At 32.4% G+C, this 12,702-nt stretch overlaps 1 protein-coding gene across 1 annotated transcript; it reads left to right on the top strand.

Annotated features, from left to right (window-relative positions):
* The first annotated feature begins 1,609 nt into the window (after positions 1-1,609).
* Positions 1,610-11,957, top strand: LOC139490411 (E-selectin-like). The gene is made up of 5 exons (XM_071277213.1): positions 1,610-1,939; positions 6,970-7,052; positions 9,124-9,205; positions 10,229-10,416; positions 11,395-11,957. Exons 1-5 carry the CDS (start codon positions 1,636-1,638, stop codon positions 11,410-11,412), a joined length of 675 nt encoding a protein of 224 aa, XP_071133314.1. The 5' UTR covers positions 1,610-1,635; the 3' UTR covers positions 11,413-11,957.
* The last annotated feature ends 745 nt before the right edge of the window (positions 11,958-12,702 follow it).

Consider the following 12,702-nt stretch of genomic DNA (forward strand, 5'->3'; position numbering starts at 1 on the left):
TCAGCTAAAATAAGTGCCGATAAAAGATGCACATGTCGCTATCAAGAATATAAACACAGGTGTTAAAATTGAATTTGTATCATTCTATAGGTTTAAACCTAAAAATATGAAAACGATTTCTTAGACCAACACACATACAGATAAGTATCTTAGCATTGTACAAAGCCAGGTTTGTCTCCGACTATTTATTACGTCTTTGCACTTAATCCATAGAGTGTATGGCCAACTTTGGTGTGCACTGATTGATAATTTAGTTTCAGATGCATGACGCTTTTTTTTATTAGTTGCTTTTGGTTCTGAACTACCTGTCCGTAACTGCAAATAGGGAGCATGCTTAGTGCTATGGGAACATTGTTTAAACAGTAATCCCATTTTAATTACTAGTACATCATTGATGATAAACTGATCCGATGTTAAAATATTGGAATGTTAGAAATAATTTAGTTATAATTTCTGAATGAACCAATTTTACAAAAGAAAACAAATGAACAATCAAAGCCGAAATTAACTGACAACACCATGGTTAAAAATCAAAAGACAAACAAACAAACAACAGTAAATAAAACAAATCCTAGAAAACGATAGATTGACGACACGAACCACACCAAAAATATCCGGTGCTTAGGAAGTGTAGCAGATCCAGCTCTATATGTAGCACCCGTCTTGCTGCTTAAGTGAATACACAAACTGTGATAAGTCTTATTCGGTAGTCACTTTGGGGAAAAGGAAACGAGGTTTTAGATACGACAATTGGAGTATATCAGTTGTCATCTATGAAATAGATATTCCATAACAGTCAATCAACTTTTGATGGCGTCTGTCAAATTTATGAAGGCATAATTTCAATTTCACGACTTGAAACACTTGGTGTGTGTGTGTCCTTGTGACCATGAATCCTCTATCAAGGAAATATCGTCAGTCTTAGAGCAAAGTAGTTGTTGTGTTGACATACCCATACACAGAAAAAAATATTGCCAACCATGAATGCTCAAGATTCAACGAGCACAGACGAGTGATACATAGCTAGATTTGTGTATGTTTAGATAATACCATGCAGTAATTGTAGGTATCTCAAATTTATCATTTTTCTGCAAAAATTATTCTTTTAGTAAGAAATATATGTCTAACCATTTATATGAATGATCACAATCTAATTACCCATAGTGATAGAACCGAAGTAAATATATTTTACAAATTGGTATTTTAAATAATTCATTATGATATAATGAGTTTTATATGTTTTAAACAGCATCTGGTAGAACAACCAGAGAAGCGTGTTTTGTATATGTCTGAAAATAAAATAATATATAATACTGTATTAATTTGTAATTAGTATAGTAATCTAATGTAATACAACATGAAAAATCAGATAAAGTTCTTTTAATACGCACATGTTTTAAAAATACTTAGTATGCCATGCGCAGTTAGAGATACTATCTCAAATACTAACAATATGCAAGTTTTATTTATTCTATCTATTAAAAATGGTTTAAAGGTTAAACAGATGTGAACCTAAAAAATCTAAATGAAATAAACCAATCAGTTTAGATGAATATATTGAGTTCCTTCATTAAGTTGTTGATTGTAGCATTTTCCTGATTATTATTTTCAACTGGTGTATAGGTAAAGACTAGGATGCTTCATATTGCATTGTGTATCACGTTTTACGACGTGATCGTCTCTGTAATTCTTGCACAGACTGTAAGAACGTATACCAAGTGTGTTCAAGTAGGGACAACGTCTGTTAACAAAAATCCGTTCTTAGAAAGTGATTGCAAATCAGCTATAGGTGGTGCCATAATGTGCAGAGAAAGTGCTCAATGCACTGATTTTACCTACGATGATTTGACTAAAACGTGTCATCTCTATCAGATGAATGATACAGTAAAATGTGATTTGAATGAGAAAAATGGAGGAATGACTTTTACTACAGAAAAAGGTAAGAAAACACAACATTTTTGTCCAATATTTCTAGGTATTACGTGATTACTTAACTCGTCAACCGAATACAAGTATCATTAGCTTGGCATTCTCTTACATAAGGGAAATCAATGTATTGGTATGCCCAACACATTATTTTGTGGATGCTTTTAAAAAAATTGTATTGTGTGAATTCGAGGTTTAGATTATAACTTTTCATCGTTCTCAGGCAACGTTGACTTTAGATGGATTTTACTAATTTTATATCCTTTTCAGTAATTTGACTCTTCAACAATTCGGTAGTTTTCAAACATTCCGCGTTGAGGGTTCCTGGTGAAGAAAAATTCAGAAAAGCGCTTCAGATGCATGCATTTTTAAAATAACGTGTTGTTTTCTTTTTTTATAATTATACAGAATGAAATATTTGAAATAGACATATATATAAACATATAATTAAACCCGCTGCAATTGTTACAACCTGTCCTAAGTCAGTTGTTTTTTTTTGCTGTGGTTCATACGTGTTTCTCGGTTTTTATATAGATAAGACCGTTGGTTTTCCCGTTTAAATGGTTTTACAATTTTATAGTAATTTCTGTGTTAAAGCTTACTGGCTTGAGCCAAGTCTCCTTGTTGAAGACCGTTCTTTGACCTATACTGTTAAGAAAAGATGTTTGCTATGAGACAATTCTCCACACGAGACCAAATGACATAGAAATTAACAAATTTGGGTCACCGTTCGTCCTTCAACAATGAGCAAAGTCTGCTAGAAAGGCCCCAAAATGACAAATGTTAAGCAATTTAAACAAGAAAACTTACCACCTTATTTATGTACGATAAAACGAACGAAAAAACTAATATGTAACACACTAACAAACGACAACCTCCGAATTACAGGCTCCTGACTGGGACAGACATATACATACAGAATGTGGCGGGGTTTATCGTGTATCGTGTTAGCAAGATCCCCCCCTAACCTTGGTCAGTAATGTACCAGTACAAACTATGAAAATCAGTTGAAGTAGGCTTAACTCATCAGATAGATATACTTTTATAAAAAGTGACTTGGATGGAAAGTCGTCTCATTGGCACTCATACCACATCGTTTTATATCTGTATATTGATGATTTCTGCTCAACTTTTTAATTAAAAATTGTAATGTATAATTGACAATGAGACATATACAGAATACCCTGAATTTGACTCGGATGAGAGTGCAAGACAAAATTATGAAATATGGAAGCAATTCCGGGCTTAAACAGAGTATTCTTTGAAAAAAACACACAAGACAATATGCACAGCTAACACAATTATCAAATGCTAATACACCTAATTGTTTTAACGATTTGTTTTTTTATGAGAAATACTCAACCAGATTTGGATCCTACAAATTCTAAAGATCTACTGCTAAATCTTAAATCACAATTTAGCAGCACAAATAAAAGAAGGGCGAAAGATACCAAAGGGACAGTCAAACTCTTAGATCGAAAATAAATTGACAACGCCATGCTAAAAAGGTCCCACCAAATGACTAGCGAAAACCATTCAAACAGGTAAACCAACGGTCAGATATATAAACTCATCATTGACGCGCATTTCGGCTCCAAAAGAATCATCAGTGACGCTCTAACCAAAAACGTTAAAAAGGCCAAATAAATAGGAAGCTTGTATCAATGAATCAGCCATATTTCAGTCAGTACGCACATCTCATATATCCTAATTAAGAATTGAATGCTTCTTTTTGTAAATTCATTGGGGTGTAAAAGCGTTGACCGAAGTACATTTTGTATGAAGCGCGGAAGCGCTTCGTTCTAAAGATGTGCGCATCTTACCTAAAAGAAGGACGAAAGATACCAAAGGGACAGTTGTAATAACTGTTTTAGTCTGATTTTGCTGTAATCTTTCTATGTAATCGACTGGTCTGCCTATTTCGGATCATAAAGAGTAAATTTGGTAGACCAGTTTTGCCGGCGATGAGGGGATTTTTTAACGACCTTGATCACTCATGAGTCACAAAACTTTCTCAGGCAATAAAAGTAAAGATTAAAAGGCAAATAAAAAACACAATTCAGAGGTGTTTTTTTCACAAAGTGCACTAGTACTAGGCATATTACAATAAAACGCACAAATATTTTTAAATTCGAACATACTCATATAAAAAAGATGTGGTATGATTGCCAATGAGAAAACTCGCCACAAGAGACCAAAATGACACAGAAATGAACAACTATAGGCTATTGTACGGCCTTCAACAATGAACAAAGCTCATATTAAATATTCAGCTATAAAAGGCCCCGAAATGACAATGTAAAACAATTCCAACGCGAAAACTAACGTCCTTATTTATATAAAAAGAAATGAACGAAAAACAAATAATATGTAACATATAAACAATCGACAAACACTGAATTACAACCTCCTGACTTGGGACAGACACATACATACATAATGTGGCAGGGTTAAACGTGTTAGCGGGATCCAAACCCCCCTAACCTTGGATAGTGGTATAACAGTACATCATAAGAACGAACTATAAAAAATCAGTTGAAAAAGACTTAACTCATCGGATGGACAATATACAAGTTAACGTGGCCGGGTACCTGTACATCCCAACAACAAAAGACACTAGGAACAGATCTGAGAGTATTCGAAGTTTACTGATAACTAGTTCAAAGCCACTAACAACTGATAAAAAAAATCATGCATCTAAGACTAAATTATCGATCCGTACACATCCAACATCCAATGTATTTAGTGTAAAGACGTCATAAACAGTCAGAGAAAATCATGACATTGTGCAATGCCAAGATACAGGTATCGACATATTGTAGATCCATGAATGTATATATAGACAATAACTGTTTAGTGTCTGTAAATATCAGCTATATTTGTACGAGGCTAAGATATAGGTGTAATGTTTCGAGCAGAGTACAAATACAGCTGATATTTAAAGACAGTAAACAGTTATTGTCTTTCTCCTACCTTTAATTCTGTATATTGTTTGAGCTTTGAAACACACAAAAGCTCGCAATTTTTGCATATATTACCCATTTAAAATCCCTAGAGGCCCGCGTAGTTATATTAAAATCAAACATTCAGCTGAAGACGGGGTCCGCAAAAAAAAAGAATCTCGAATAGTCAACAATAATACATCGCTCTAGGAGAATAATTACATATTTCAACATAACAACTAAATTCAACAGTAAAAACAAATTAAATTGACATGGTTGATTTTGCTACACATGTAAACATTTAAGTTATGAAATCGATGACTGTCGTCGTAGAAAATACTGCTGTTCATGTTTGTCTGTTATCAGAAACAATATTTAATGAACTTATTACATTGTTGAATTGATAACCTTTTAGAATAAGTTAATTTAAAGGAGCGATAAGTTTACCAGGGTCATTTCTAAATTTCCGGGAACGGTTAACAACATTTTCGTAAAAAGAGGATGTTCTATCCCGTTTGAAATAAGTTTTCTACAGGTACAACCAATCTTCAAAACCAAATTTTTATATCTATGGAAAAATTAAGAGTGCATTTCTTTCTAACCAAAATTTTGTAAACGTTGTGTGGCGTTTGATGTTGCTTTCTAAACGCTACGAAAGTAGAAACAAATACATCGTTTAATCAGTGTTTACTGACCCTGTTTGAACTTTCAGAAACAAATTATCAAAACATGTGCGGGCTTGGTCGTTTCCATCGTTTGTGTAAGAAAGAAATGCAGTCATAGATTACGTTCGTTAAAATCAAAAACGTCATAACAGACACGGGCATAGCGAACGTGCTGTGAAATATAAACACCGTAAGATGTTGCCAAAGGAACATCACCATCTAAAAGTGGAAGGTGTTTTACATTTTAATATAACATGTATATAGACAATAACTGTTTAGTGTCTTTAAATATCAGCTGTATTTGTACGAGGCTAGGAAACGAGGTGTATGCGAGCTTTCAGCGAGCTATTACACCTGTTTCGAGCCGAGTACAAATACAGCTGATATTTAAAGACACTAAACAGCTATTGTCTTTATCCTGCAATTAATTCTGTATACTATTTGTGTTTTGGAAGACACAAAAACACATGTTTCGCATTTATTTTTGATTTGAAATCCCTTGAGGCCCGTGTAGTAAAACGATGTACAGTAATCACCCATTCAGCTGAAAACGGGTTAGCAAATAAAAATCTCGAATGGTCAACAATAATACATCGCTCAAAGTGAATAATTATATATTTTAACATAACAACTAATTTCAACAGTAAAAACAAATAACAAAACATTGTTCAATTTGAAACAGGAGTGTACGAGTTGTCCTACGCTTCAGACTCGACATTTGCATGCTGAAATTGACATGGTTGGTTTTGTTACACAATCATACATATTCAAGTTTTGATATCGATAGTTGTCATCGTAGAAAAGACTGCTGTTTATTTAATGAATGGCTATTATTTATTTTGAATGTATTGAACCATAAAACTAATTTTTGACTCTTCACATTGAATAATACGCAAAGCTTTATTTACAGTCAAAATAAATTATTGCCATTCATTATAAATAAATTTCTATCAAAAATAAGACTCAAAGAACTTTGTGTATTATTTATATCAACAATAACAACGTACGCACATGTTGGCGTATGAATACACAACGTCAGAGTGGGCGTGTCGCCATCAAAATTAATAACATTGAAAATAAGACTAATAATTTTAACCAATCAGAAGACAGTAAAAACACCTAATTTATTTATTTATGTATGTTATCACAAAATTGGTGTGATTCTTATTGCTCTAAAGAAATGTTTGAAAAGAAACAGAACGTATAAAAGAAATCGTTAATTCGCAATTGATACGTCGTTGGAATGCGATTGCAATACACATTCTGAGGTCACGCGGGTTCATACAATACTCAGTCCGACAGTGGGCGGAGCTTTAAAGCGATATCTGTATAGTATACAGATACAGCAAAGCGATATCTGTAGGGCTGTATCTGTATAGTAGAACACCTAATTGCAGGATAAAATAATAGAATTGTTTTTTTTTTATATACTTTAGATTTCCTAGTTGACTGGCAGAGGTTAGGAAACACTTACTATTTTTATGAAAACACAACAAAACGATCTTGGGATGATGCAGCTGTAAGTATATTCGTTTATTTACTTGATTCGTATATTTTAACTAATGTGATTGGTTCAGGGGTAGTCACGTGTTCAACTATATTTTCGAGGGTAGACAGAAATCGTGGGATAGCAAAATTGATATGGCACGGTTATTTTTAGAATATCTTAAGCCCGAGAGAGTTTGTGATGTCATCTAATGAATCGGTCAATATACTTCTTTCAGGTCATGTATGTATTGACTTCAATCAAAGGCTATAATTGTATAATATCTTTTAAAACGCATAGCCTTTTTTATATCGAATATTATTCTATAACCAGTGAAAATAGTTTGAATAATATCAGACGTTTCTAATTTCTTCTGCGGCTTTTATCCATTTTTGCTCATTCATTATAATTCAAGTTTGTCTGGAACACGGAATATGAATACAATATCAGTCTTAGAGCTGGGTTATTAGCCCATTAAAAGTATTCTAAAAATCCACTTAAGTTACAATCAAATATGCATAAGATTTTTGCCGAAAATCAATATCCTCAATAACAACTTTCGAATTAAAGTGGGTTCGAAATGACATTTCTTGTTTTATTTCACTTGATTTATTTAAGTTTGAATAAAAATAACACGAGGTCATTCAATTTTATTTGACAAAAAAATCTTGATTGTTTCTTTTTATAGTTATCAAAGGTACCAGTCTTATAACTGAATACGTCAGACGCGCGTTTCGTCTACATAAGACTCCTCAGTGACTCTTCGATCAAAATAGTTTTAAAGCCAAACAAGTACAAAGTTGAAGAGCATTGAGGACCCAAAATTCCAAAAAGTTGTGCCAAATACGACTAAGGTAATTTTTGCCTGGGATAATAAAATCCTTAGTATTTCGGAAAATTCATACTTTTCTAAACACGAAATTTATAACAATGACCATATAATTGATACTCATGTCAACACCGAAGTGCTGACAACTGGGCTGGGGATACCCTGGGGGACGAAACGTCCACCAGTAGTGCCATCGACCAAGTGCTGTAAATAGCTATCAAAGGTACCAGGCTTATCATTTAATACACCAGACGCACGTTTCGTCTACATAAGACTTCTCAGTGACGCTCAGATCAAAATAGTTTTAAAGCCAAACAAATACAAAATTGAAGAGCATTGAGGACTCAAAATTCCAAAACATTGTACCAAATACGTCTAAGGTAATATATGCCTGGGATAAGAAAATCCTTAGTTTTTTTTTAAATTCATAATTTTGTAAACAGGATATTTTTATGTTCGTCATACTAGTTTTTTTTTTGCGACTATATCATTTTGTATTGTGTCACATTTTCCGCATGGGATATTGAAGGGGCACTAGCTACGAGATATGTAAAAAATCAAAAACATGATATTTTTTGTTCAATCATTAATGAAAGCGAAATAGTGAAATAATAATCCGCTTTTAGCAGCCAGTATGGGTTAATTTTGTCAAAATAAGTGAAGGAACATTGATAATGTATTATTCAATTGCAAGTGAATAATTCAACCTCATTAAATCAGTATTCATGTGAACCTTAATTTAACCCCTTAGCTAGTGATGGATAACATGTGAATTGTGTGTGTATAGATATTTAAAGGAAAATAATGTCAACATTGAAAGTGAAACAAAGGTCAATCATTTAATTGTCTTATTCGATCCAGAAAATCTCATTCTTATACAGGTAAAAACGATGATTAACATACATTTGTAATCTATATAATATAAAATTTAACAGACATAGAAAAATCTAATTACACGAATTGGCTTTTTCTATTTATATCTTTATTTATGTTTATATCCCTTATATGGTCTATAAATAATTAGATGGCGTCTAGACTAAAAAACACACGAAACCAAGTTACATATTCTCGACACTATGCCATGTAAATTGCTTATTTTCAACTTTTTATGATTTGGATAAATGTTTTACATTGTTATTAAACAAATACTAGAATTTGAGTCATATCGGTGAGCATGAATTTGACAGCTAGTGCCCCTTTAAAGAAAAATCAGTATTCAAAGTTACCTGCATTAGTATTCTGTTTTTGATCTTATAATCAAATTGATCATTGTAGCTAAACTGTTTGTCTCAAGGTGGATATCTTGCGGATGTTACAGATGAAGTAGAGTTTCAGCTGGTTAATTCAATAATAAACGGTATGCATACATTTAAACTAAACATAAAGAAAGAAATATTTTCTTTTCATTATTCAATTAATCAAATTGCACAAGATCGATTTCATTTTGAGATGACAGAACATAAATTCAATTTTCCAAACCGGCAAATCCAATATCACTTCATCTTGATTTACAATAAAACTAATACTGTAAAATTAATTTGTAAATATTTCAACATTTGTTCTTTCATAGGGATGAAACAATCATAAACATTCTGAAAAAAACAAACAGAACTTGATTGATATTGCAGTAAATACATCGAAAAATTGTCACAAAGACTGAGCAATATTTCGTTATTTAGATTTATAAACAAAACTCTCATGCAAGAAATTGGGTTTCGAAACTCATCATTCATTATTTGATCTAAGATAGATTGACAATGGACTAAATGTAATTACTCTTTCCAGTAGCTCCTCATGCGAACACGCGTTTTGATAAATTCTGATTTTTTTTTTCAAAATTTGTTCGACTGTTGCTGATGAAAGTAACAATCAACTCTTCAATTCATAAAGTGTTGTTTTCATTTTTTGATATGGTCTGTAACAAAATAATAGACTGAATATTAATGTATATTTGATGGAGGCTTTCTTTGTCAGAAAAAGAGGGACGAAAGATACCAAAGGGACAGTCAAACTCATAAATCTAAAACAAACTGACAACGCCATGGCTAAAAATGAAAAAGACAAACAGAAAAACAATAGTACACATGACACAACATAGAAAACTAAAGAATAAACAACACGAAAACCACCAAAAACTAGGGGTGATCTCAGGTGCTCCGGAAGGGTAAGCAGATCCTGTTCCACATGTGGCACCCGTCGTGTTGCTTATGTGATTACAAATCAGGGAATATATAAGTCTAAATGCCATACATTCTTCTTTTAATCAAATGATGGCCTGCAATACTTGGTGCAGTTTGTGTCCTTCTGTTAAAATACGAAGATAGAATCCAAATAAAAGTTCAAATAACATGAAAAAACTGATACTAGGAGCTATTTTCAGATGATGTGTTTATTGGATGCAGACGCTATAATGGAAATTTAGAGTGGACCACTTCTGGTCTAATGTTGCTGCCAAATGATACACGGTGGGCCCCTGGTGAACCAAAAACAGAAGAGTGTGTTCAGATATGGGCTGGGAAGTTTGATGATACCTCCTGTCTGGATGAAAAGAAGTTCGTATGTGAAAAAGTAAGCATGTTTACGATTTTACCTTCACATAACAGAACTTGTAATTAAAGTTATAATTTTATGATAAATAGTTCTGAAATTTAAAAAAGCCTAATTGAGGCAAAAGATACCAGAGGAACTTTCAAACTTATACGTAGAAAATAAACTTACCATACCAATGCTAAAAAAGTAAACTGACAAACAGACAAGTAAGTGAGTAATACCTATGGTGACCTTCTGTTGTTGTCTGTTCTATGGTAGGGTTGTTGTCTCTTTGACACATTCCCCATTTCCATTCTCAATTTTTTTTTAAATAGTGCCCACAACACAACATAGAAAACTAAAGACTAAACAACATAAACCAAACCAAAAACTAATGTGATTTCATGTGACATAAGGCACCACGGAAGATACATTAATTATCGAATGCGAATCCACTGCTGTGATACCGTTAATATCATTGAATATTTTACAAATATTCATTAAAGAGATAAAACAAATTCACCTATATAAAATGCATGTACCAAGACAGGAATAGGTTAGTTGTTATTCATTCATTTGATGTATTTGAGCTTTTGATTGTTCTGCCATTTGTTGAGAGACTTTACGTTTTCAATTTCCCTCGGAGTCGGTATTTTTGTTATTTTACTTTTTACAGAAAAAACTGAAAGGATAAAATATACTTTTTCCCATTATACATTTATCAAAAAAGTGGTATGTTTCTACAATGTACATTCATACCTTGTAAATAACTATAATAATGAAACTTGTATTTTAAATTTTGAATCCATAACTTTCAAAAGGTTTTGCTTGTACATATGGAGAATAGAACTTGTTTGATATTTTAAGTATAAGAAAAGAATCGATGTGATCTTTTCTGAATTGAACTGAATAACCTTATTCTTTATTATATTGAATTGAGAAAAAAAGGCACTTTTGGAAACACAAAAATATTGTTTATTTACTTATTAGGTAAAACATAAATTTTCTTTTTTTCAGGCTGTCTTATTTGTATGACAATCAGAGACTAAGGATATGCTTGTGCCTTTGTATATTTGTTACTTTATGTTTAGTATATATCGGCTTAAGCATGCTATGAATGTACTTATGTGAAATTTAGGTGAAAAAAAGATAAAACGTTTTACCCTGTATCGTAGAGGGAAAAACCTAGGAGTCTGAACATTTGACAAAAATTCAAAAATCTCTTCTAAGTACATCCTAAAGCTATTTGGTGACTGAATACACGTCAAATTTTTCACATTTTATAGAACTTACCATTTTCCAAATTCAATAAGTTGTGCTTTCTTAGTTGAGATAAAAAATAAGATGATGAGATATAGTTCGTTTACCCCTTTACTATTGAGAAGCCATTATTGTATTTAAGGAATGACTGACATATTTTTCTGATAGACAAAAACTTTTCAGGTTGGAATGCATGCGATTCTCTCAATATTTGTTTCTTATTTGCATATTTGTTCATATCAATTTAACATTTTTGAACTAACGTATGCTGTTATCAAAAGTGAATAGAAATAATAAGATAATAATATTTTCAAAACACATGTTAACTTATTAACCCTCATAGCCATGTGTTCTTGTTTACCCTTTGATGAGGGAGATTGTGTTCATTCTGTCGGCAGTTTAGTTTTAATTCCACATAATTATTTAAATGATCGAGTATGAATAGAAAATGATATGCGAAAGATGACAAAGGAGTATTCAGACTCACAAATAGAAAAAGAAACTTTCAATGGCATGTCAAAAAAAGAAAAAGACAAACAACAGCGAACGAAACACAACATAGAAAACTGACGTCTGCGCATCACAAACCCTACCAAACAGGGGTGAGTACATGGTTGTCTTCAACGTGTACGTACAAACGATGATAAATAGACTTCGGTAGAAAGGAAAGGGTTGTGGTTAAGAAAATTGGAAAAGGAAATAACAAACTTGTTTTATTCATGTTAATATATGGCTTGCATTTGTGTGATTTTGATAGTGGTCGGTCTGGCAAACTGTTTATAAGTTTCAGTTTAAATGAGTATTTGTAACAGTGGTATCCGATTTCAAGTTTTACAGTTAAGTTATGACAGGGGTATTGAAGCATCCTGCAATTCGAATCAAATCTAATCAATACATAACGCCTTCTGTATTCAATACAAAAGGTACATTGTAAGTAATAAAGACAACGTGGGAAGCTGATAATATATATATCTGTCTTGTTCTTCCCCAATATACAGGACGAAATAAATAGAATGTTTTTTTCATCAATTTTGTCATTGCTACATTATAGTGTAACATTTCCCA

This window comes from Mytilus edulis, chromosome 9 (assembly GCF_963676685.1).
Source record: "Mytilus edulis chromosome 9, xbMytEdul2.2, whole genome shotgun sequence".
In the NCBI taxonomy this organism is placed as follows: Eukaryota; Metazoa; Mollusca; class Bivalvia; order Mytilida; family Mytilidae; genus Mytilus; species Mytilus edulis.

What these genes read in the sequence shown, in the direction of transcription:
- LOC139490411 (XM_071277213.1), top strand. Translation starts at nt 1,636, where the DNA reads ATGCTTCATATTGCATTGTGTATCACGTTTTACGACGTGATCGTCTCT. An exon ending in GACTTTTACTACAGAAAAAG is followed by an intron (nt 1,940 to 6,969) that starts GTAAGAAAACAC and finishes TATATACTTTAG; the next exon opens with ATTTCCTAGTTGACTGGCAG. An exon ending in GATCTTGGGATGATGCAGCT is followed by an intron (nt 7,053 to 9,123) that starts GTAAGTATATTC and finishes TGATCATTGTAG; the next exon opens with CTAAACTGTTTGTCTCAAGG.